This window comes from Tiliqua scincoides, chromosome 5, assembly GCF_035046505.1.
Source record: "Tiliqua scincoides isolate rTilSci1 chromosome 5, rTilSci1.hap2, whole genome shotgun sequence".
NCBI classification, from domain to species: Eukaryota; Metazoa; Chordata; class Lepidosauria; order Squamata; family Scincidae; genus Tiliqua; species Tiliqua scincoides.
Window position 1 is genome coordinate 47,073,766 of NC_089825.1, and position 26,979 is coordinate 47,100,744.

General features: G+C 43.9%; 1 protein-coding gene across 1 annotated transcript in view; it reads left to right on the forward strand.

The window, feature by feature from the left end:
* Positions 1 to 2,079: 2,079 nt before the first annotated feature.
* STT3B (STT3 oligosaccharyltransferase complex catalytic subunit B) overlaps positions 2,080 to 26,979 on the forward strand; it is a 59,234-nt gene continuing 34,334 nt past the window's right edge. The window contains exon 1 of the mRNA XM_066628565.1: positions 2,080 to 2,775. Within this exon, the coding sequence (XP_066484662.1) occupies positions 2,471 to 2,775 (305 nt within the window). The 5' untranslated portion in view covers positions 2,080 to 2,470. The remainder of the gene's footprint in view (positions 2,776 to 26,979) is intronic.

Here is a 26,979-nt window from a genome sequence, read left to right on the forward strand (position 1 = left end):
AGAGTGAAAAAAGTTGCCATGAAGCCCAGCACTAGTGAAAGCTATTTTAACACAATTGCTTAGAACTTGAGCAGGACTGGGACACCAGCTCCTGGTCCCTGAAAGGGTGTACCAGATGCCTCCCTTGTTACCTGCTGGTGCTCTAGTCCAGTGCTCTTTAACCTTTTCCATTCCTGTAAGTTGCTGTGACCCCACAACTGAGGTTTTGTGACCCCATTAGGATCCCGACCACAAGGTTGAAGAACACTGGTGTAGGGCAAGGGATACTGTTGATTTGTCCTAAGGTGTGAAATTGAAAACAATTTTATTCAAAGAGGTTGAAGACTTCAAATCTGTTTGAAGACCAGATATAAATCTATGAATGAATGAAGTGTGCGTAAGATTGTAGCTTTCCTCTATACAGGTGTGCACTGCCTAACAACTGTCTGCTATATGTTGGTGGTCGAAACACAACAAAGGGGTTCGTAATGAGGCAATCAGATCTCCCATAGCCTGCAGCACAGTGTCTGTTTACTCAACAAAGGGTGCAATCCTAACAACTTTCCAGCACCAAGGTAAGGGCAATGCAGCTTTAAGGTAACGGAACAAACATTCCCTTACCTTGAGGAGGCCTCCATGACTGCCACCCAACTGCAGGATGCAGCACATGCCCCCTTGGCACAGCTATGTCAGTGCTGGAAAGCTGGTTAGGATTTGAGCCAGAGAGTGCAAAGAAGAAGCAAAGGGTCTCCGGTAGCCTGTACAACCAGCTAGTGTCTGTTTGGAGTGTCCACTAGATGGGGCTGTATGCTCGCTTAACGACCTAATCACATAACAACAGGGATCAGAGAACACATCCCCATCAAGTGACACACACCTGAACAGTCTTGCTGTATCTATACTTCTGCTTGCCTGCATTTCTTCTCAGTGAAACCCAAAGCAAAGAAATTTGGAAACAGAAATTTAAAAATAAAAAAAGTTTTTAGTGGGATGGGAGCATCCAGTGGGAGGGAGTTCCACAGGCTCCAATTGGAGTCTAATCAATGGGGTATACATCTGAGTATATCCTTCGCAATTAGTTGAACTCCCTAGAGCCAAACCAAAGGAGCAGAATGAAAAACAGCAGGCTCCTCCATTGCTGTAGCCCAGGGATGTGTGGTTGGTGGGGAGGCAGGTGAGGCAGAGTGTCCCCACCCAAGTCCTTCACCGCCATCTATGGGAGGCACCCTGGTGAGGCAGTGCCTCCCCACAGATGCCTGGGTGCCTCCCACAGGCAGCGGCGAAGAACTATGGTGGGGAAGCTCTGCCTCACCTGTGGGGAGGCACTGCGTTACCTGCGTGCCTCCCACAGGCAGCGGCAAAGGACTCCGGTGGGGAGGCTCTGCCTCACCTGTCTCCCCACCCACCACACCTCCCTGCTGTACCCACAAAGACGAAGCCCAGCGAAGCAGGCAGGGCTCCAGAGCTCGCTGCCGGCCTCGCTTCGTTCTATTAGCCTCACAGAACGAGAGCATTTGACAGGTGTGCGGCTCAGCCACTGGAAACTACAAGTCCCAGCGTGCAGTGCGCCACCTGGCTGCGGATCCCAAAGCGCCAGAATTTCCTCAACGGAAGGAGCCCTGCAGCCCCCCAAAAACTCATTCACCTCACGTGACATTAAAAAAAAACCAACCCGCACACATCCCCGCATCTTGGTGGGCGGTGGACTCTCAATGGTGGGCGCCTCCACCAATCAGATCATTCCACTTAGCACGGCCCGTTCCCATTGGTATAAATAGGTCAAGCGACCACCTCCTTTTAAATCCGCGCCTGCGGCTCTAGCTCGCCATTGGACATAATGCCTGCCCTCTGAAGTACCTGTCGCTCTCTGACAGGTCGGTTGGGAGTCTCTGACGCGACGGGGGCGGGGCAACGCCTCAGCGCAGGCTCCGCCCACTTAGTGTGAATGTCATCGGTTGGGAGGGTCGATTTAAACGTCGTCGTCGTCCAGTTCGGCCCCCCCCCCGTTCGCGCGCGCCACCGAACGGCCTCCCCCACCCCTTTCTCCTACAGTTCCCCTCAGCCGCATACGCTCTGTGCCTGTGAGTGGCTCCGTCCTCTCTCGAGCTAACGCTTCGTTCTACCCGCCAGGCCACACCCCCTTTCCCCTCTGTTCTCCCCTCCCCTTGACGCGCGTGCGCGCGCAGCTCTGGTCTCGCGCCCGTTCTCTGCCTTGCGCCGCACTGGGATGTTGACGGCGGCATCGGGCGGCAGCTCCCGGGTGACTGAGGGGGAGGAGGAGGAGGAAGTGGCCGAGGTGGCTGCCCGTGAAGCAGCGCGCGCGGAGAGACCGAGCCGCTCTGGGTGCCCCCTCCCCTCCCCTCCCCTCTGAGGCGCGCCGAGGGAGCGGGGCGGACTCTGCCCTCCCTCTCCCTCTTCCTCCTCCTCCTCCTCCGCCCGCCTGCCCGCGCGTTAGGCGGAGAGACAGGCAGCGAGGAGCCCGGGGAGCAACATGGCGGAGCACTCGGCCCACGACCACAAGCACAAGCCCGGTGCCGCCGCCGCCTCGCCCGCCGCTGCCAACTCCTCCGCCGGCTCCCAGGCGCTGGTCAACAGCCGAGGCTCCTCGTCCGCGGTGACCGGCGGAGGTCCCCCAGCGGGCGGGGGCGGCGGCCTGTCGGGGGGCCTGTCGCAGCCGGCGGGCTGGCAGTCGCTGCTCTCTTTCACCATCCTCTTCCTGGCCTGGCTGGCCGGCTTCAGCTCCAGGCTCTTCGCCGTCATCCGCTTCGAGAGCATCATCCACGAGTTCGACCCCTGGTAAGAACTGTTGGGGGGTTGGGTGGAGGTGTCACCAGCAGCGAGGCTGAGAGCCCAGTCCTAGGTGTGTCTACTCAGAAGTAAGCCCCACTATAGCCAATGGGGCTTACTCCCAGGAAAGTGGATAGGATTGCAGCCACAGAGCCCAAACCTATGCATGTCTGCTTAGAAGCGAGTCCCATTATAGGCAATGGGTCTTACTCCCAGGAAGTGTGGATAGGATTGCGGCCACAGAGTCCAAACCTATGCATGTCTACTCAGAAGTAAGCCCCATTATAGGCAATAGGTCTTACTCCCAGGAAAGTGTGCATAGGATTGCACCATGAGAGCCCAATCCTATGCATGTTTACTCAGAAGTAAGTCCCATTGTAGGCAATGGGTCTTGCTCCCAGGTAAAAGCGCGTAGGATTGCAGCCTGAGGCAGGCCCACGATTGGATATGGGCTGGGGTTGAGGGAGTTTCAGGGGAGAAAGGAGAAGAGATGTCTCCTGGAGGCAGGAGCCCAGGTGCAGAAAGGCATGGGGGGGGGGCGGAGAGCACCTTTTGTGGTGCAAAATAGGGCTGTAAGGGTGAAAAATCTGAGAAAAGGTGTGTTAGTTGGGGGAGGACTATGGAGGAGAGGGAATCTGGAGTTGGCTTTGTTGGTCAGAGGTGGGCCAGTAGGGGCTGAGTGGAGGTACTGTATACCCAAAGTGGTCTCTGGTGCCTGCGATGTCCAGGCTCTGGCTTCCTCCTCAGAGGTCTGGAGTTTGCTTGGGGATTTACTTACCGATCTGCATGTTATCTAATTTAGAATGAAGGGCGACCTGGAGTCCTGCTCATTGACTCGAATCCCAAGCCTAGGCTTGTCTACTCAGAAGTAAGTCCCATTATAGTTAATGGGGTTTACTCCTAGGCAAGTGTGGATAGGATAGTGGCCTCAGTCAGCAAACTTGTGCTGGCTATCATCTCTGCTGCGGCAGAAACAAGGAATTCGTGTGTGAATGAGACAGAGAAGGAGGGAGCACCCTCATAGATGCTTTTGAGGCATGAAAAACTGGGTGGGGGTGGTGGCTCTTGGCAATAAGCTGTTGATGGGACATTAGTAAAGGGACAGTGTGTACAGTATACAGTTGTGTTGTGTTGCAGTAACTGACCGAGGGAATAGCCGCGATATTTAGAGTATTTGGGGAAATTGGTGTAATCCCAGAAGAGACTAGATTTTTTTCGTTTGCTCTGTTTCTGGTTCTCCAGGGAGCATATTGTGAACTGTACTATGCAGAATCTCGGAACTATCTGCAAAATGTGATTTGGGGCATGAGAGGTAATTGGAAAGTTGCAAGGACAGCAACAAGGATATTGTTGGTAATAACTTTGAAATTGACTGAAACAAAAAAAATAGTATGCTCATAGTTGAAATCTGACTGGCTTTGATTTTTGATATTCACTCATGTTTAATGGGTTTCGACTTTTCTTTGCCTTGGTTTTGTAGGATCTTTTCATTTTGCATGTAAGTTCCATTTCACTGGACAGTGTCTCAGCTACAGAAAATGCATGAATTGATTGCACATCAGATGTCGGCCCAGTTGCACCGAGGCAAGTGCAAATCTTGGCATCTGCTTTTGTGTGTTCAGGAGTACTTTCTGTGCTAGCTTGTCCCATACTGCACTGTTTGGCTTTAAATTCATATTTTATGTTATGGGACAGTTCATCCTTGAATGTTCTGATAGGTGTAGCCCTAAGGTTATTTCTGACTGGGAGCTTCCCATGGTTCTGATTCTGCATTTTTAATATCCAACAGGATGTCGTTGTAATAGCATCTAGTCTCCTTTCACCCAACTGGTAGCCTTGGTGTCCCTCCTGTGTAGTGAATTACATCACCTGTTCAACTCCCATGATTCCTGTAGACTGCCACATTGCTCATTAGGTAGAATATTTTGAATTGGGGGGTTTAAGAAGATTGTAACTCACATTGGGGCTGCCCTTGAAGACAACTGATAAACTTCAATTGATGTGGAACATTTCTGTATGTTTTCTGAATGGCACTAAAAGGCAGGGTAATGTTCAACCTTTTTTTCTCCAGCCACCCTGCTGTATTGCTTGCTTCTGGGTCAAACTCAGGGTGCTAGTTTTAACCTTAGGAGTTAAAACTCAGGGTGCTAGTTTTAACCTTAAGAGCCTTGTCTGGAGTACCTTAAAGGCCTCCCTGCTTGCTATCAAGATCCAGGCAACTTCCTTTTTTGTCTGTCCTATCTCTATCACAGGTATGAACAGTGACTGCAGCCAGAATAGAGATTTCATAGCAGCTACTCCAAATCTGTGGAACCTCTTCCCAGTAGAAGTTGAAAATTTCCTTCTTTGCTTTTTCTTTCAGTTGGGCTGCAGGGCTTTTCTTTTTAATTAGTCTTTTGATTGAAGTCCTTTTTTTTTCTTTTTGCTCCTTAGGTTTTTGACTTTGACTAGCTGATAATATGAAGATATTTGTTGAGTTAATTGTATCTTACTGCTTTATGAACTACTTTGAACAACAGTAAAGTCATTTTAAAATATCTTTTAAAAATCTTGAGGGAACATTATCCTGAAATAAATTAGTCTTTAGGGTGCCCCTAGAACAGGGGTGCTCAATAGGTGGATCGCGATCTACCGGTAGACTCTGGTAGATCTCCAGGCCTTGCTGGGTTTCAAAGTAGCTCTCGAGCCAAAAAAGTGTGAGCACCCCTGCCCTAGAAACTGTTGTTTTTTCTTCACGTAATAATCAGTGTGTGATTACTTTCACACCAATATGGTGCAATGGAATAAAACAGGGGTGCCCAAACCCCAGCTCTGGGGCCACTTGTGGTCCTTGAGGCCTCTCAATGCGGCCCTCAGGGAGCCCCCAGTCTCCAGTGAACCTCTGGCCCTCCAGAGATTTGTTGGAGCCTACACTGGCCTGACACAACTGCTCTCAGCGTGAGGGCAACTGTTTGACCTCTTGTGTGAGCTGTGGGTTGAGGTCTCCCTCCAATGCTTGTTGTTTCATGTCATGCAGTAGCGGCAGCAAAGGAAAGGCCAGCCTTGCTTTGTGCAAGGCCTTTTATAGACCTTGAGCTATTGCAAGACCTTCATTCAATAAGTTCATCTTTAATATATTCATTTATGTAAATCTATGTAAATTTATTCACATTTTAAATGTAAATTAATTCTTTTTTTTTTCCTGGTCCCCGACACTGTCAGAGAGATGATGTGGCCCTCCTGCCAAAAACTTTGGACACCCCTGGAATAAAAGGTTGGGCTTGGACATGGGAAATCTGGGTTCAGCTACCTGCCAGTCATTCGTATGCTATTGTATTTCCTATCTTGCAGCCTAACCTAACTCACAGGGTTGCTATGAGGATAAAATGGAATGTATATTTCTCTGAACTCCTTGGAGAAATAGTAGGATACACATATAATAGATCTTGATGGGTATGCATTTCAGGTCCATGGCATGTACATGGGTATGCATTTCAGGTCCATGGAAATAACTTAAAAATGGTTTTTAATGTACGAAGCATGTACACTGCTGTCCATCCCAGTGAGTTTTCTTATGTTTTTTGAGGCAAGGCCATTTCTTCTGTTTCTTGAGGAGAGGTCTCATGCTGTATCCCTGCAATTTCCGATCAAAGATCTTAGGACTAAGATAAATGTGACATTGAGAGATCTGTGATACATCATTTGCTTTTTAAGTACAGTAGAGACAGCCATGGGGGTGGGTATTTGAACTGACGCCACAGGAATAAGGAGTGGAGTTTAACTGTCCTGTGCTGTTGTCTTAATCTGAATCTCAGACCCCAAAAACCTGCTGTTTGTCCTACAAGCAAGAGAAAACTTATAGGTACCTGCATTTTTTCCCTTATGGAACATAACGACTGTTTTTTGGGAGCAGGTTTTTAAAAGAAAATAACATTCTCACACTTACCATATATACCCTATAGGAAAAATATTTGATGGGAGGGGCAATTCAGATTTTAATTCTCCTTTTGCCACTAGTACTATAGCCCTGATCTGATTTTCTTCCCCCATGCCTTTGCAGCTGAGTCTACCTTTAATGGGGGAGTGGGCAATTTTATCTGATCCAGTATGACATCTAGATTGACCTACAGATAGCAGGAGGTCCAACTTCATATTGTGAAGAGCCACCACTAGTCAGAGTGAATAATACTGGGCTTGACTGATTGGATAGAAGGTAGCTTTATATATTCATTCTAATAGCTATACATCTCTTTACTCTGTGTGTGCATTATGACACAGAACTAGTTTTAAAAAGGTATGTAGCCATGCCAACCATTTTTGTTTCAGTGGATACATGAACCAGGTCTGTAACATGCACCCATTAAAATATAATGCAAGAGGCGGTCCTGAGTGTACTTAGGATTGTAGCCAGGAAAGAATGCAAGGAGCAGACTGAGAGTAGTAACCTCACAGAAAAAGCTTGAGAGATAAGGGTTAGAATGATAGTACTGCTTTACTTCCAGGTTCTTCAGTGTGATGTTTTTGAAGTCCCCTTTTTTTCCAAAACATTGTGTTAATTGCTTTAATTGTTGGTTCACCTCCTGTAGGGGATACAGTTGAAATTTTGGGGTTAGTTGTAAACTTAGTAAAGAACGTGAAGAACTTATTTACAGACAACTCTGGTAGTTATTTGTGGGAGGGGAAATTTTTCGTGCCATATAAAATACATTTTGGCCATGTGCATCTGATACTGTCAGTCATCTTTAGACTGCACAAAAAGGCATATTAAATAAGAGGCTTTTTTAAGACAACCAGATCTCAGTCCAAATTAAATTGTTTGTGGTAGGTGGTTGATGTTTTGCATAAATATAGGGGAGATAATGTAAGTGTTAATAATAGATATATAAATGGTACAGATTTTGCCTTTATTATGGGGCATATTTGGGAGTTTAATCCTGTTGAATACTAGATAGTCGCATATGGCATTCAATTGAAACATTTTCTTTCTGTAAATAAAATGTAGAGGATGTTCATTCCAGGTCAGATCCACAGTGGTGCAAAGAGCTAAATATCCTACTCTTCCCCTTCCCTTCAGTTTAAAGCACTAGTGCCCAAACCCCTGCCTGGGGGCTATTTGCAGCCCTCGGGGACTCCCAGTCCAGCCCACAGGGAGCCTCCAGTCTCCAGTGAGACTCTGGCCCTTTGGAGATTTGCTGGAGCTTGCGCCGGCCCAAAACAACTGCTCTCAGCATGAGGGTGACTGACCTCTCGCATGAGCTGCGGGGCAAGGGCTCCACCCACAGCTTGCTGTTTCATGCCTGTGATGCAGCAGCGGCAGTGAAAGAAAGACTGGCCTTGCTTTGTGCAAGACCTTTTATAGGCCTTGAGCTATTGCAAGACCTTCATTCATTCATATAAGTTTTGTCTCTAATATATAAATTTATGTAAATTTATTCAAATTTGAAATGTGAATTAATTCTTTTTTTCTGTCCCCTGAGACAGTGTCAGAAGATGATGTGGCCCTCCTACCAAAAAGTTTGCACATCCCTGGTTTTAAGTATGGTGTGTTTTGACCCTAAGAAATAGAATCAAGGCTGGAGCTGTATAATAAGGAGCAGGCTCCTGTTAAGATACTAAAATAAGAAAATGGGCTGCAGTCTTAAGTCACTACTGAGGAGCCTAAACCTGCATCTTGCCCTGACATTGTGGTTACTAGAGGGGAGCAGGGAGCAGCTTTAGCATCCACATTTGACTCTGTAAAATATTCAGATGGGCATAGTACAGTGATTACTCTATGGTGATTTGATTAGCTAGTTGAATGAAAAAGGCCGCTTTCAGACCGCTTTCTTGTTACTATAGATCTTGTTGACTGCTGTTAAGAAAGAACAATGAATGAGGGAGGAAAATGGGAGTATATTTTTCATGAGTCCTTTTTCATGAAAAGGTATATTCCCTTTTTTTTACTTTGCTTACTTTGTTTGCGAAAGTACATCAAACTTTTCCCAAGAGAGAAGGAACTATGCATTTCCTCGCCTCACTTCAGTTGTCTATAGTTCACAAGTTGTGGCAGAGTAGGGATGCTCATTTGGATTGACATCCCCATTCACATTTTTCTGTGGCTAGTCTGCTGCAGCTGGTTATGCATACATGTGAATAGAGCTGCATCAGAGCAAAAGTCTTGCTGTGCATTTCTGGCAGGCACTGAAATTACTAGCACAGCAAGATGTAGAGAGTTAACTGTTTACTTTTGCCTCTTCTCTCCCAAACAGTAAAGATTACTGTATAAAAGAGCTGCACTAATTCTCAGTGACATCTTATAATAAAAACTTGACCATCACATAATGCCATCATGTTCACAATGTGATTCACTGTAAACATAAAATGAAGAAAAGAGGTTGACAAATATTGCTTAAGCTTTTGCATATTGGGGCTATGAGCCAGTGTAGAAAATTTTTTTGAGGCACTTTTATGCACTTTGACAGTTTGCTTTTTGCTTTGAAAGTGTTCATATGTCAGAATTGCATGGAGCAGTAGAAAAAACAGGGACCAAAAAGAGTATACTAAAGAAAAGAGTATACCTCAAACTCTGGGGTAAAAGCAGTGTGAGAATTATAAAACTGATTAAAATAAGAATTGTGTTAATAAGAAGTACAAAGCAAAGTTCCATTCCATTCACTTATGCAATTGGGAGTCACAGGAATCTGAATATAAAATCACCTTTAATAACAAAAGCATCAAAGTAAGTAGGTCCACGAACAGACTAGCCAGGTGTCCTCATCAAATCCTTCCACATGCTCTCTTGATTCCATTCTGTCTTGGATCCTAATTTTCATCACTTCCTCTATTCGTCATTGACCTTTATCTTGCCTCAGGCTCCTTCCCTACTACATTCAAACTTGTCACTGTCTTCTCTATTCTACAAAAATAAAAAATCCCTTGACCTATCCTTCCTCTTTAACTACCCTTTGCCTCCAAACTCTTGGAATGCACTGCTTGCTTTTGCTTGCCTCAACTTTCTCTTTTCCAATTCTGATCTTGACCCTTCCAATTTGACTTTTGTCTGCTGCCCCCCAGTAGTTTTTATGAGAGTAGTTTCATTCATCCCATCACTCTCAATTCAAAAGGTCTCCATTCTGTTCTCGCCCTCTTTGAGGATGAGGTGCCCTCTTTGAGGATGAGGCATCCTCTCTGTTGCCTTCGATTCAGTTGACCACTTTCTGTTGCTTGATTCCCTTCATGACTTAGATCCCTGTGATTCTTTTTCAGATAGTTCTCTTCCTATTTGTTTGATTGCTCACTCAGTGTTTCCTTTCTCAGGGCACTATCCTGACCCCCTTGCTTTTCTTTCTTCTTTGCTCTGTTCCTAGGTTACCTCATCAAATCCCATGGCTTTCAGTGCCACTTGTATGCTGATAATATCCAGGTCTACTTTTCTACCCCACAACTTTCTTCCTCTACCCAATCTTGTACTTCCAATTGTCTGATACTTCAACCTAGATGCTGCTTCATCATTCTCAAGCTCAGTATATTCCAATTTCTTATCTTTTATTTCAGATCCTTGTACTCATTATCCATTGAAACCCTTCCACATAAAACAGGCACTGTCTTGACTTTGACTCCTCTTTCATTTGTTCCCCATATTTAGTCTATTGCTAAATCATGTTGTTTCTCTCTTGACAAAATTCTAAAATTCTTGCTAAAATTCTTCTGTCTCCTTGGCAAAAACTCTCATTTACATCCTGGTCATCTCTTGCCTCGATGACTACAACCGTGCTGGTTCCCTCACTGTTGTTCAGCACTCTCCTGCTAAGGCAATCTCTCTCATAGCACTGATCATATCATGTTCTTTCTTAAATATCTCTACTGGCTTCCTGTCAGTTCTCAGGTCCAGTGAAAGCTGAAGTTGAGGAAAGGGAACTTTCACTGGAACTGAGAACTGACAGGAAGCCAGTAGAGATAGAAAGTCCTTTGTGGCCTTGTCTATCCTGACTTGCTGTTGTATTGCCCATGACTTCTACTCCTCCATATTCACCACCTTTGACCATTCAAAGGTCTCCTCCTTGCTCTGGAACTCTGTTGTTTTGGAGGGACCACCTTTTTTGCATTGAACTATGTTCTGCGGAATGCTTTTTGCTAATTTCCTTCAAATCACTTCTTAAAACTCAGTTTTTCTGTGTCAGTTTTGGTGCCACATCTTAGTTAATTCTGTTCTGTAATAAGTTTAAGTACTTAAAACCCAAAGAATTGCATATGCTTTCCCTGTTTGTCCCTGCCTCTATCCCCCTCCCTCCTTTTGTTATCCCTTGTGTCAGTATCTGAATTGTAAGCATCTTGGAGCAAGGTGCAATATTTTTATTCTGGGTAAGACCCATTTACTGTAAGTTGATTGCTTTGGAAATTGCTTATTTATATGGCACCATCAATGTTCCATCAATGTAAATGAATTGTTTCAGGTATTGTCAGTAAAGATAGGTGAGCTGGCTGAATTTTGCCTTGAACTAACTCAAACAAGCCACTCTTTTCCCCACAGAATTGGATCATTTGTCAAGTTAGTTCAGTTTAAACAAAACCAAGGTCAGAAATGCAGCAGAGGAAACTCTTTCGGCCTAGCATTTTCAGATTGTGAAAGAGATGTCAGGTTTTTTTTATTATAAAGAAGGTAAAGTTCTCCAAATATAACCACAGTAACCGAGAAATGCTTTTGATACAACCCAAGGCTGGTTGGAGTTATCCTTTGAATTCTGTGGCTCTTTATAGATTGAATACTTAGAACTGAGTATTACAAAACCATCACTGTGTTCTAGCATGTATTTACGTCATCTGTTTATAGTTCAATTAAAACGTGTACATTTCCTTAAATAATTTAATTTCTGGTGAACCTAAGAGTGGTACAAGTGTCTTCAGCCCCCTTTCCCTGTTTAAATTATTGTTATTGCAATTGATTTTACCTTGTAACCAGAGGTGTTCCCAGGCTTTCTTGCACCGGGGGCCGCCTTTGCCGCCGCCACCACACCCCTGACCCAGAAGTAATTGTGATGTTGTCATCGTGGCCACAGTTACTTCCACGCGGCTGCCTTCTTCGTTCCCCCTTGAGAAAAGGCGGAAGGGAGGAGGCAGGCCAGGCCAGATGGAGCCTTCCGCGCTGCTTGTAAGCGTTGCAGAGGGCTCCATCAGACTGTTTTGAGCCACTGGAAACAGTGCCCAAGACAGATGAGCACCGCTTCCAGTGGCCCCAAACCACTTCAATGGAGTCCTCCACACTGCTTACAAGCAGTGCGGAAGGCTCTGTCGGGCCCTGGGAAGCGGTGTGTGTCTCCCCCAAAATTGGAGGAGGCACGTGCTGCTTCCATGCCGCTCTAAGGGGCGCCCCTCCCCTTTCCTTAAAGGGAAGGAGAGCAGGTGGCCCTCAGATGCAGCCGGGATCTGCACCAAGAGTGGCTGCAGGAGCACAACTACTCTTGATGCAGTTCTTTGCTGCTCTGAGCACCACCTTCTCCCCTTCAAAGGGAGAGGGAACAGCCTTCAGAGCAGCGCTGCTCCCAGTGCACTGTCACCAGGCTGCGCCACCTCCTCTCCGGAGGAGGATACAAGAGGGCACCTACAGAGGGAGTGCACTGGGAGTTGCAACTCCTGGTGCACTGATGCTCTAGGCCACCCTCTTGTCTCTTCCTGTAAAGGGGGAGGGGGAGGGGCAACTCAGTCTGGCTCTGAATTGCTGCCTCTCCAGCAGGATTCTGGGTGCCCTCTGCCCGGAGGAGGGTTTTTTAAAAGGGAGAGAAGCCGGTGGAGCTGTCGGCCTCTTTCCCTTTAAATGGATGGTGGGAGAGCATACTTACCTGGGAGTAAGTCTCCCATTGAACTCAGTGGGTCCCACTTCCCACTAGATTTTTGCCTTTTTGTATCCTCTCTTGGTTATTGTGAAACTCTTAACAGCTTCCTGAATTATGTGTGTGATAGGCTTATTCTTAGCCAGCAAAGTCATTCTTATGCTTTTTATAGCTACTTCAGCTATGTTATGGTTCAGATGGTTCCACTGTTATAAAGTCAATGGGCGAAGATTCTGTACCAACTACTATGGAATAAAAAAATGTGATAGTATGAATATTACTCCAAGTTCTGGAATTGCTACTTCTGTCCAGAAGGACACGCATTTCCTGAAAAGGGATTTGCGTCTTGCGTTTTGAGAGAAACAAATTTTAGGGCAGTGTATTGTGAGAATGGTTACAAAGAGAAATAGGTAATGTTGCAAGAAGATAAAATATGAATGTAACTAGCATTAATTTCAATTGTTCATGCTTATAAACTAGAGATCTATTTAAAAAGCAATAGAGTGGTATAGAGACCAAGTGACTGAGCTACTAATCAGGAAGTCCTTGGTTTAAATCTCCCATCATATAGTTACTAAATGACTTTAAGTAAACCCCTCTTCCCCCCCCCCATCTGCAGTATGGAAATGGAAATCAGAATACTCTAACCCAGTGTTTCTCAAACTGTGGATTGGGACCTACTAGGTGGATCCCCATTCATTTCAATACTTTATTTTTTAATATATTAGACTTAATCCTACCATGGTATCTGGCTGCATTTGGGGAAATGTTACAGATCTGTACTTTTAACAGGCTACTATGTGTATGCTTTTAACAATGATAGTCAGTGGGACTTACTACTGGGTAAGTATGGGTAGGATTGCAGCATAGGATTGCAAAAACTCTTCATGCTTGTTGATGTCACTTTTGGTCATGACATCACTTTCAGTGGGTCCTGACAGATTCTTATTCTAAAAATTGTGTCCCAGTGATTCCCAAATGTTTTAGCACCAGAGCCCACTTTTTAATAAGACCACACTATCAGGATCCACCTAACTTTACAAGATTTAGAAAAAAGTTTCACCTTGCCAGCTGCTCAAGTCTCTGGTTTTTATCCTTTAAACTATGGTGGGGAGGAGACACCTTTTGGAGCATGTGTCAAGCTCCATGTTCATTGGATCAGGACCATTCTGAAGGCCTTGCATCCCCCTTTGCCTGGCCTTTTGACAGGAGCCAAGGCACCGGAGATACTCGTCTATAAGTCGACCCCACAGTTAAGTCAAGGGCAGGTTTTGAGCCAACTATCATGGAATTTTCTGTGACCCTCGGATAAATCGGGGTTTAAGCTTAGGGGGGTGTCTGACTATAGTTTTGTCTGATTTTACCCGAGGCCAGATCCTGAAAAATAACCTACCGCTAATTGTTACCTAAGAACTGTAGTCTCTAATTTATTAAAAACATGGTAAAAGATCATAAGATACATTTTTATTATTTTTTAAATTCTGGTCTTCACCACTTTTTTGTAAACACTCTCAGTGCACTGTAAACTGCATACCAGTAAAACACTGGTTCCCAACTTGGTATTCACGTACTCCCAGGGACACTCAACAGGATCTTTAGGAATAATTGAAAAAGAATGAAATAATGGCAGAAAAAGGCAGGCTGTGCTCCAGAATGATGGCAGCAATGCCTTGGAAGGACCAGCAAGGCAGGAAGGGAGGTAGCTAGTTGACTGTGAAAGCCACACCAATAGCTAGTTTTTGGTCATCAATTCATCTATGAACCAGTAATTGAAAACCAACACAGTAAAAAAGCTGAAACATAATATGAAAAGTGATCAATCACCCAGAATTTCTCAGCACACTTCTGGTGCAAACAGTGCAAAGGCAGTCTTCTGTTCTTCAAACAGATGAAAAGAGAAAATATGTGATAAATACATGAAGTCTGAGCTTTCATATGGAGGAGATGAAGGCTTGTATTATTAATGACAGACGTTTTGCCAATATGAAGGGTACAATTTATGGAAATGGGCTGCCAAGGGATATGCAAGTGAAAAAGGTTGGGAACCACTGCAGGAGATCCATGAATCAAATCCACCTTTAAGATGGACATGAGGAGAACCATGAATCAAAAACACCTTTAAGGTATCTGGTGTGTTAAGCCAGAAGCTCTACATACAACCCATAACACATAACTGAGAGTGTGCAATTCAATTCACAGCAGAGAGATGCAGCTACATATATTTACAACCCTTTTTACTCAGAAGTAGACCCACTGCTTTCCATGGGTGTTATTCTTAAGTCATGGTGCACTGAATTGTAGCCTGGGAAGGAGGGTCCCATCCTGGTGTTTCATAAAACAGACCTGCTTTGCAAATACTTGCAAAGCAGAACCAGGCTGTGGCAGAAGGAAGGAGAATAAAAGGTTGGCTGGAATGTCCCTGGAAAGTAACTATAGCAACTAAGGAGGTGCCTGTCTGAGCTTTGCTGTGCTGAGCAGAGAAAGGAAACTGTTCAGATTTGAAAGGCTCTGCCCTCTGATTGACCCGGAGATAAGGCAAAGTGATAATTGGAGCAAAGATAAGGCAAAGTGAGTACTTGGCAAAAATTTCATGAACTATAAGTGAGTATCTACTTACTTGAGTATGTTTGCTTACTTGTGAGTAAATGTGCACCATGTAGTTCAGTTTTGCTTTCCTTAAGGCTCAGTACATTTGTCAGCTTGGAGGAAGGGAATGTTTTTAGTGTGTTCATTGGATTGGGACCATTCTGGTGGTGTTCCTCTTAACCTGCCCTTTGAAATGGACTGAGGCACATTTGCTTTTTCACAACTGAATGCACAATGCAACCCAATTTCACTATTCATAGGCTCCAGTTCATTTTCTTTGTCAGCTATCAACTTGTCAGTTTCAGGACCCACGGTTTGGGAAACACTGCTCTAACCTATCTTTTACAGTGGTTGTGAGAATTACAATAATCTAAAATAGAAGAGATGCTTTGAACATTCTAACAATGTACAAGTACTAAGTATTATATTGCAACTCTCATAGTATTGTATTAGACCACTATGAAGAACTAAAATTAATAACTTTTAAGCAGAGTCAAGGATTATAGTCTTAACAGAGAATTCCCAATTTGATTATTTTGATGGTGAAAGGTGAGCTCTGCAACAAAGACCTTACATAAAGTTTTAGATCAGTCTGATTTGTAACCCAGCATGTCTCTCAATATTAGAATTTATTTTTATTTCAGTTTATGTCCCGTTGTGCTAATGGTTTATATTCTTTCAAAGTGGAGGAGTTGAAGAGTACTTACTTTTATTCATGGTTGGTTTGAAGGATAGTTTTCCTTAAAAGTGCAAAGACAAGCTGTACCCTTTATTTGCAACACCGCAGACACCAGTCTATAAGTTGATCTCACAGATAAGTTGAGGGAAGGTTTGAGCCAAAAAATCATGGAATTTTCTATGACTCTTAGATAAGTTGGGGGCAGGGGCAGCGAGTTTGATTTTATTCAAGGCCAGATCCTGAAAAATAACCTACCAGTAATTGTCACTTAAGAACTGTACAGTCTCTAATTTATTAAAAATATATCAGAAGGTCCTAAAATATATTTTATTCATTAACTTTTTAAATTCTGGTCTTCACAACCATTTTGTAAACACTATCACAGTAAGTGCACTGTAAACAGCATACAGTAGAATCAGATCCTTTTTTAAGGTGCATATTGTGTAAATTCAGAGGCTTTACATATAACATATAACTGGGAGTGTTCAATTCAGTTCACAGCAGAGACACGCAAAAAAGTCTGAGCATGAGCAAGCACAGCTATGCATAGTTGCAACCCAGTTTACTCAGAAGTAGACCCGTTGCTTTCCATTGCTTTCTTAAAGTAATGGTGCACTGAATTATAGCCTTGGACTGTGTTTCAAATGGAAACAAGGATTAAATCCTGGTATGTAAAAAACCTTACCACTGGAGGAAATGCAGGGTACATATTTTTAAAAATGAATCCATTTATTTAGTCTGCTTAGATGTAAAGGTTAAAAAGATGAGACACTGTATTGAAGACTCTTTCGATTAAACAGAAATATCACAGTGGCCAGTATTTTTGGTTAAAATAGTGCTTTTGATTGTCATGATTTGAAGTCATGACAATTCACACTTCTAATATTTGATCCCTTTTGGATTTATTCTGTTACAGCATCTTTCAAAAAACTGTAAGTTTCAGTTAGTGTCCTGATGCAAATAAACAGTGCTAAGAGAATAATGTACAGGAGACTGTATCCATGGATTCACTTATTCGTCAGTGAGTCTGCAGAGGACCCCTCTGTGCCCCCTTCCGGAGGTGAGAGGAGCCTCTGCGTTCAAAGTTGTCTGAGCCCAACGGAGGCTGCAAATGTCTGTCCACGGTCTCTGTTGGGCTCAGGCTAAGCTTTAGAAGGAAAAAGTCGCTCAGAGCTCCCCTTGCTACTTGGGGGGGGGGCATTTGCCTACACCTGCAGTTTCAGTCAACCATAGGGGGTTTGGAACAGAACCCCTATGAATATCGGGTCATGCCTGCATGCTGGTTTTCTCACTGCCCCATTTTTAATTCTCAGAGTGGAGGCATGTTTCTGTCATTATGAAGTCTAAGCTATTAATCTGGGGAAGATTACACTTTCTCTGACACCTTATTTTTGCTGCTTTATTCAAAAATCTTAAAGATTTTGCCAAATTTCCTGTAAGTTTCCTGTAGAAAACAGGTACTTCCATTTTATAATGTTTTGCATACAGTTCACTATCTGTTCTGTGTATCCTGTAGATGGAATGCAATAAAAGGAGTTGAGTAAGCAGACTCTTTTAAAACTAATGGTACAAACATGCAAAAGAGTAAAACTTGGTACTCTCACAAGCACTTATGAAATTGCCTCAGCAAACATGAGTGTCTCTAATCTTAATGTTCTTTTACTCTATAAATAATTACTGTATATCATAAACAGTACATTATTATTCCATCAAGTTACAAGGATATGGTTTTAAATAGATACGGTTTTAGGGAGTTGTGACAATTTATGCATTTTTCTTATCTCTGGATGGTGTTATGAATTTTAAGAAATTCCTAATTTTTTTCAGTTGGTGTGGTTTGCTCTGATTGGTTTACACTTGAAGCCATGTCATGCTTTTACTTGAGGCCCATTGTGCAACAATACAGCATGAATAATGCTTCTTTTCCTTGAGCTCCCACTGTATTTGGGTATATCATTTCCTAAGAATATGAAGGGGTATGTTTCTAGCCCTGTCTAAGTGGATATCCTAGATGTGCTATGGTACTCTCAAAAGCAGTCAGCAGATGCTGCCAAACAAATCACCTTTCAAATTGTGTGCCTGGGGAGAAAGGAAACCAATTTGAACGTGCAGTGGATCCATGGGTCCAGCATCCACAGATTTGACTTACCATGAATTCTAGCAGATACCAGGGTCTGCATTTAAAGGGCTTTAAAAAGGAAAAAAAGGGCACTAAAATTGTGTTTCCTATCTTTGCACGGCCAAACTGAGCCATTTCCCAGGCAGTAGACCTATTTTTAGCACCCACATCCAGGTCGCACAGAGGTTCCTTGTTCCTTCCAGCTTCACCCCAGAATGCATCGCAAGGAACCTCTATATGACCTGGAAGTGGGTCTTTAAGCACCTAACATAGCTCTACTGACTGGTAAATGGCGCCGTTTGGTCGTGCAAACGTAGGAAACACAATTTTGAAACTTTTCTTTTTAAAGCTCTTTAAATGTGGACCCTGAAACCTGTGGGGGTTCCAGAACAGAACTCCCATGGATGTAGAGGTGCCACCCGTAATCAGTGAATACCATAATCTTGATTAAATTGTGATGTTTAGGTCACATGAGTCTTTTGAACTTTTTTTAAAGAAAAAAGTCAATTGTTTTTGCAGTCATTTTCTACCTGCAATTCAGCTATTCTGCATTATAGCATTGTTCAGGATGTTGCAGCTGAAAACTAGATCTGCAATTCATGGATTAGCTATACTTATAGATCTTAAACCCATAGTGTCTGAGAAGTAAAATATTTTGTTGTAGTACTGTATTAAGTGGCTGGTGGGTCAGTGCTCTGGCAGTCATTCATAAGATTTCTTGAAGTTCACTGGAAAAAATGATAGCTATACTGTGATTCCCTACACAAATGTAGGAGAAAGTCGAGCTATAGGGTTGTTTTTTAATTTAAACTATCTGGTGCTGTATAGCAGGCCTCTGGTGTCTGTATCTAAAGCACGTTGTTTATCCCTATGATGAGTCTCTGTGTGTTCCTGCTTTTTCAGCATATTTCTTGCCTTTTTTCTCATATTTTGAACAATTTTTGTCTAATCAGCAGCACCTATGTCATTCAGTGCTGGAATCTACCTGCAGGCAGCTTTTGTCATTTTGTCTCACAGTCTGCATTAGCCATGAGGGGTGATTCAACTTCTGTCCAAGTTAGTGAGTTCCTGCCAGAAATTGCAATGTGCCTGCCAATTGGCTCACATTTCTATCTGTTTTGTTTCACTCCTCCAACCAAATAATTCAATTACATCATTCCAGCCGAATGTAGAAATGTCCAGCATATGGGAAGGCTGGTCTTTTTCCCCTTCCAAGAGAAGCACCCAGTTGCTGCACAGCAAGTGAAAAGGGCCAGAGATTGCTGCATGAAAGTGACTTAGGGAGCAATCCCTAACCCACGCTGGAGCAGGCAAGCCAAGAGACTTGTGCTGCATCCAACGCGGGATTGCAGTGGACAGCAGCTCAGCCACAGGCAAGGGGAAGCTCTTCCCCTTACCCATGGGTAAAGGCTGTGTGCCCCTATGGGTCTCCTCGGACCCGCGCCACCTCCAGAGATGGAGGTTGGGATCCGGCATAACTACTGGGTCTCAGCCCCGCCCCCGGCTCCCCACGCACCCGCCTCCGGGTCCACCCTCCTCCCACCCAGTTATGCCCCCTCCCCATGCCTACCATTGCTGCTTGTGCCGGCATAAGTGGCGGCACAGGAGCCGCGACGGAGGCTTCTGCCTCTGTCCACATGGCGGCATATCTGGATGTGCCGACGTGGCTCCCACCTAAGGAGGCGTGACTCCTCCGGAACACCTGTGCCGGCATAAGTGCAGGTTAGGATTGCTCCCTTCATTAGGGAAAATGTTTAGCTAGGTTGCGTCAGCTTTCAGGTTTATTTTGTCCTGTTGTGCAAAGTCCTCCTGGCGACTGAAATGTCTCTTGAGCAAGACAAACCAACCGAGTAGCATTGCTGTTCCATCTGCAGGACATTACTGGTAACTGCACCTTTAGCAAACCTTTCCATTATAGTTAGGCCTCCAATATTTTCTCTTCATCTACTATCATTTTTGACACCCCTCTTCTTCTCCTAGCACTGTGCAGACTTTTAAATAAAACTGGTTCTATTCAACAATTAGTCTCCCTGTTTAAAGGAATGTTCAGTGGATCATAGTGTTTGCTCTGTGGATTATGTTGTGTGTGTGGGGGGGGGGAGGAGATTTTTAATAGGAACCTCTCAGTTTAGTGTTCTCTTGGGAGGGAAATTTTGCCCAGATGTCCCCTCTGTCTGATCTTATAGCCTGGGCACGTAGTCTGCCATGGTTTTTCTCCATTCAGCTGTGTATCAAACAAAGGGAAAGTGGGGATCAGGAAATGGAGAGTGTGTTTACTAGACTGAGGGTGTTAAACATAAGGCCTGCAAGCAGGATACAACCCTTAGAAGCTCTTTATCTGGCCTGCGTGATAGTTCGGCTCTCCCAGCACCACCATCAGCTGTTGAGCTGCAAGGTGAGGCATTGGCAGTAGAGGTACTGCTGAAAGGGTGTTGCTGGAAGAGCCAATTATCATGCGGGCCACCCTTTCAGCGTTGACACTTCAACAGAAGTGGCATTGCTGAAAGGGTGACCCACGCGGTAAATGGGTTATCCTGTATCTTGAAATGATATGGGAGAACCCAGTATGATCAAGGTTTGCATATTTTCTCTTCTGTCATTTGCAGTTGAGTTTATGTGCTTTTTTTGGCCATCATCTGCTTAATGATGTCAGTTTCTGTTTAATGCCCTCAGTAGGTCATGAGTGCTGTTTGGTCCGCTATATCAGGGGCATCCAAACTTTTTGGCAGGAGGGCCACATCATCTCTCTGATACTGTGTCCTGGAAAAAAAGACCAGGAAAAAAAGAATTAATTTATATTTCAAATTTCAATAAATTTACATAAATGAATATAGTAGAGATGGAACTTGTATGAATAAATGAAGGTCTTGCAATAACTCAAGGCCTATGAAAAGCCTTGCACAAAGCAAGTCCAGCCTTTCCTTTGCTGCTGCTGTAGCATCACAGACCTGAAACAGCAAGCAGTGGAGGGAAGCAGCAAACAGTTCATGCAAGAAGTCGAACAGTTGGCTGTCACGCCAAGAGCGGTTGCGTTGGGCCAGCACGGGCTCCAGCAAGTCTGCAGGCCAGAGGCTCATTGGAGACTAGGGACTCCCCAAGGGCCAGATTGGGAGTCCTTGAGGGCCACAAGTGGCCCCAGGTCTGGGGTTTGGATACCCCTGTGCTATATGAAATGAGTTTGACAGCCCTGTACTGTACACTGTTTTTCTGGGTCAGCCTGCATTCTCTTGGGAGTCCTCTTGACCAGGACAGTCCTCAATCATCAAAATATACTAGGTTTAGAAAATACAGTATGTATTACACCTACCTGAACCTTCTTTGACAGTTTTCTGTAGAAACCTGTGCCTGGTATTTTGCTTCTATTTGTATTCTATTTTGCTTCTGTTTGTATTCCCTCACCTGATTTAATTCTTATAATGATGAATCCCATCCTGTCCTGCCATTGTTGAAATCATAGGTAGAAATCTTTTCTATGCTCCTCTGTGAACTCTAATTTCTTATTACCAAACAAACTTTAGGAAATTAAAATGGTGAGAAGGGCAGCAGTAGTGTTCAAGCAGGTGCTACTTGAAGACCTGTTCACTGTGAAGACCCATGTGTTTGAACCCTTAAGTCAAGATCTGTTACTGCACACAGAACCAATAGCTGGGCTCCATATATCTAGCTGTTTTCATTTAAATGGTAGCTCAGAAAGGCTTTTTGAAGCCTTAAATTACTTGTTATAAATTCAAGGACATTATGGGAGAAACCTTGTCAGATCTCATCACATACTTCAAAAGCATCTAGCTGTGACATGTCTTGAGTTAAATTTTGCATCAGATAGTTCTATTGATCTTGCGGAAAGTGTTCAAACTTGACAAAGAAGCCCAAAATGTTTGAAGATTAATTCAGAGGTTGCATTTTAATTTCTCATGATCATATGTAAATTCATTAACGTTGCCCGTGCATCCCTGAAAATGCTTCCAAAATGGAGCAGGCTTTCCATCATACTGTAGCTTAGCTCAAGGCACATGAACATGAAATCATCACATGTTCTTTCCCAGTTTGTTTATGCTTTCATTTTCCTTCCCCTGTTGTCTCCCTATGTCAACAGAGACATGTCCCTATGTTAAACTGAACCCTGGGGAAAGCCGGCATCCAGTTTGGAACTTCTCATTCCTATGGGATGAGGATGGGGAGGTTAGAGAATAACAAGCTAGTGACAGAGGGGGAATTGGGAGTGGAAGCATGATGGAATGTGATAGTCAGTCCAGCAGAATGAGAGGCTGCAGAATGAAAGCGCAAATAACAGCCCATCTTGGTGCTTTTATGCAAATACCTGACGTCTCCGAGCAAAGATGGGGGAACTGAAATATTTGGTGGCTAGGGAAAACATTGATATAGTGGGTATAACAGAATCATGGTGGAATGAGGAGAATCGTTGAGATACTGCAATCCCAGACTATATAAACTCTATAGTAGGGGCAGGAGGGCCATGTTGGAGGTGGGGTGGCTGTGTTAATGAAGGGGTAGAAGCCAACAAAGTAGAGATTGAAGGCAGGCCTGATTCCACCATAGAATCACTGTGGGTTAAATTTCCAGGCTCGAGGAGCAATGTAATACTGTGGGCATGCTATCATCCTCTGAACCAAAAACCTGAAGGGTACCTTGAAATGAGGAAATGAGGAGATCAGGGAGGTGTCAAGGAGGGTAGTAATCATGGAGGGCATCAGTTATCCTCATATTGACTGGGTCAATTCATGCTCTAGAAACTGAATTCATGAAAAAGAAACTGTATTTCTTCATTTGCTAAATGACTGTGCCTTAGAGTGGCTACTTATGGAACTCACCAAGGACAGGTGACTCTGGTGACCAAGGACAGGTGATTTAATATTGTGTGGTAGTCCGGATCTGGTTAGAGATGTAAATGTTACTGAGCCATTGGGGACCAGTGACCATGCTGCAATCTGCTTCGACGTGCATGTCGGGGGAAGAATGCCAAGCAAATCTGACACAAAAACCCTTTACTTCCGAGGGCAAACTTCCCCCAAATGAGGAGAGTAGTTAGAAAGAAGTTGTAAAGGAAATTAAAGAGTCCATTCTCTCCAGAGTACATGGAGGCTGTTTAAATCAATGGTAATAGAGGCCCAGCATAAGTGAAAATCGCAAAGGAAGAAGGGCTGAACTAAGTCCAGGAGGGTGCCAGCATGGCTAATGAACAAAGTCAGAGAGGCTGTAAAGGGCAAGGAAGCTTCTTGCCATAAATGGAAATCTTGCCCTAATGAGGAGAATAAAAAGGAACATAAACTTTGGCAAAAGAAATGTGGCAAAAGAATGTGATACGGGAGGCCAACAAAGACTTTGAAGAGCATATGGCCAGCAATATTAAGAATAAGAATAAGAAAAGCTTCTTCAAATATGGTAGAAGCAGGAAACCTGCCAGAGAAGTAGTTGGCTTTCTGGATGATGAGGGAGGGAAAGGGGAGATAAAAAGGAGATTTGGAGATAGCAGATAAATTAAATGAGTTCTTTGCATCTGTCTTCATGGCAGAAGACCTCATGTAGATACCACTGCCTGAATGGCCCTTCCTGACTAAGGAATTAAATTACATAGAGGTTAAAAGAAAAAATGTTTCAGACCTAATTGACAAATTAAAAATCAATAAGTCACTTTGCCCAGATGGCATCCACCCAAGAGTTATTAATGAACTGAAGAATGAAGTTACTGATCTCTTGACTAAAATATGCAACTTGTCCCTTAAAACGGCCAGATGATTGGAGGATAGCAAATGCCGCACTGATCTTTAAAAAAGGAAGGAGAGGTGACCCAATAAACTGTAGGCTGGTCGTCCTAATGTCTGTTCCACAAAAGATGATCATCAAAGATAAAATCTTAAAACACATAGACAAACAAGCCTTGCTGAAGGAGGACCAGCATGGCTTCTGTAAGGGCAAGTCCTGCCTCACGAACCTTTTAGAATTCTTTGAAAAAGGTCAACAGGCATGTGGTTGCAGGAGAATCTGTGGATATTATATATCTGGATTTTCAGAAAGCGTTTGACACGGTCCCTCACCAAAGGCTGCTGAGGAAACTCCACAGTCAGGGAAAAAGAGGGCAAGTCATCTCCTGGATTAGGAACTGGTTGAGGACCAGGAAACAGAGTGGGTGTCAATGGCAATTTTCACAATGGAGAGAGGTGAAAAGTGGTGCCTCAAGGTGCTTTTCAACCTATTCATAAATGACCTGAAGACAGGGTTAAGCGGATGATGCTAAATTTTTCTGAGTGGTAAAGACAAGAAGGGATTGTGATCTTGGGCTGCAATCCTACCCACACTTACCCAGCAGTAAGTCCCATTGACTATCATTGTTAAAAGAATATATGAGGGTCGCCCAGAAAGTAATGCACCACATTTTTTTTCTTCAACAATTATTTATTGAACACAATGAAACTTACACACAAGAAAGAATGATGTTTCTTCTACACTCCCTATTTTTCCATGTAATCTCTGTCCAGTTCTATGGCCTTCCTCCAGCGAGACACAAGGGCATGTATGCCCTGTCGGTACCACTCCTTGTTCTGGTCACGAAGCCATTTCTGCACTGTGCGAATCACCTCTTCGTCATCCTCAAAATGTCTTCCACGAATGGCATCCTTTAATGGCCCAAACAAGTGGAAGTCTGAGAGAGCTAGGTCAGGGCTGTAGGGTGGATGGGGTAGCACAGTCCAACCCTGTTTAGTGGTGTGTTCCAAAGTCCTCAAACTTGTGTGAGGTTGAGCGTTATCATGTTGAATCAAACATTCACCTGGGTTGTTATGGTGCCGAAGTCGCTGGAAGCACTTTTTGAGTTTGGTTAATGTCTTCACATAAGCTTCAGAATTAATGGTGCTGCCTCTTGGCATCACATCAATGAGTATGACGCCCTCACAGTCCCAAACACAGTGAACGTGACCTTACCGGCGGAAGCAGTTGCTTTGAATTTTTTCTTCTGTGGAGATTGAGGATGACGCCATTCCATCGACTGTCGTTTTGTTTCGGGCTCAAAATGGTGAACCCAAGTTTCATCACCTGTCACAATCCTGGACAAGAACGCTTCCCCCTCATCTTCAAAATGTTTCAGCAACTCAGAAGAAATGTTTTTTTCTGAGAGATTAGTGGTCCACCGTAAGACAGCACGAAACCCATCGTGCACACACTTTTGAGTAATCAAGAGCACGGATGATTGCATCCACACTTCCTTTGCTGATCGACAGCTTCAGCGCCAACTGCCTAGTCGTTATGCGTCGGTCCTCGCGAATGAGCACATCAGCAAGCTGCGTCTTGTCAGGTGTGACAGCCGTGGATGGCCGCCCCGAACTCTGCAAATCTTGGAGCTCTGCCGAACCACCTTCTAATGGCCTCACCCTCTGTGCCCAGTGACTAACCATACTTCTGTCGACTGTAGATTCTCCATAAACTGTACACAAACGTTTGTGAATGTTCCCAACAGTTTCTTTCTCCGCAGTGAGAAATTCAATGACGACACGCTGCTTGTAACGTACATCACTTACAGATGCCATTTCGAAACACTGCTGCAGCTACGCTATCTGTCTGAAGAAACCAAAAATTTGTGTGCGCACTCCTGAAAATTCAAATGATGTATATCTAAAGTTTCGCATTTGTACCATTACTGTAGGCTGAGAAAAAAAATGTGGTGCATTACTTTCTGGGCGACCCTCGTACATAGTAGGTTGTTAAAAGTACAGGTCTGTAACATTTCCCCAAATGCAGTCACATACCATGGGAGCATCAAATCGAATATATTAAAAATAAAATATTGAAATGAATGGGGACCCACCTGAATTTGGCTTGCGACTGACCTAGTGCGTCCTGACCCACAGTTTGAAAAACACTGGGTTAATGGGTTTTGAGCTAATGGGGTGCTGGTGGACATCTCAATGAAAGTGTCGACTGAATGTGTGGCAGCAGTGACAAAGGCTAATTCCATGCTTGGGATCATTAGAAAAGGTATTGAAAATAAAACAGCTAATAATATAATGCCATTGTACAAATTAATGGTAACGCCACACCTGGAGTATTGCATCCAGTTCTGGTCTCCGAATTTCAAAAAGGATATAGTGGAATGGAAAAGATGCAGAAGAGAGCGACCAGAATGATTACTGGGCTGGCGCACCTCCCTTATGAGGAAAGGCTACAGCTTTTAGGGTTCTTCAGTCTAGAAAAGAGGTGCCTGAGGGGGGGCATGATTGAGACATACAAAATTATGCAGGGGATGCATAAAGTAGCTAAGGGGCTGTTCTTTTCCCTCTCACACAACACTAGAACCAGGGGACAGCCACTAAAATTGTTGGGAGAGTTAGGACAGACAAAAGAAAATATTTCTTTAACTGGCATGTAATTAGTCTGTGTTTGCTCTTTGCCACAGGATGTGGTGATGGCATCTTACTTTGATGCCTTTAGAGTGGGATTGGACAAATTTCTGGAGGAAAAGTCCATCACAGGTTACAAGCCGTGATGGGTACGTGTAACCTCCTGTTTTTAGAAGTAGGCTACTTCAGAATGCCAGATGCCAGGGAGGGCACCAGGATGCAGGTCTCCTGTTGTCTTGTTTGCTCCTTGAGGTATCTGGCGGGTCACTCTGCAATACAGGAGGCTGGACTAGATGGGCTTTTGGCCTGATCCAGCTTGACTTTTCTTATGTTCCTATGTCTCTTGAAATCCTTTGAGTCCTTTTGGGACAGAAATGGTATGGTTTCTGTCTTCTGTAATCTGCTGTGAGAATAACTTGTAGTATAATTCTTACTCCAGGGGAAAAAGGTGTGCAATGGGAAGCCTATGTAGGACTTGTAGTCACAGAACACAAAGCATTTTTCCAAATATAGGATTGTACTTCCAGTTATCTTTTGCCTTACTTGTATGTCTTGACAGCAGACTGCTTTACAGTATGAGATGAGCAACATGACAGAACCTTCTTGCAGCAATGGAAACTCCCTACAAATATGTTAGTAGAGAATTCTTCATTGTCCGCAATTTCTTGGATTGAGAATACAAGTTGTATAAACCTT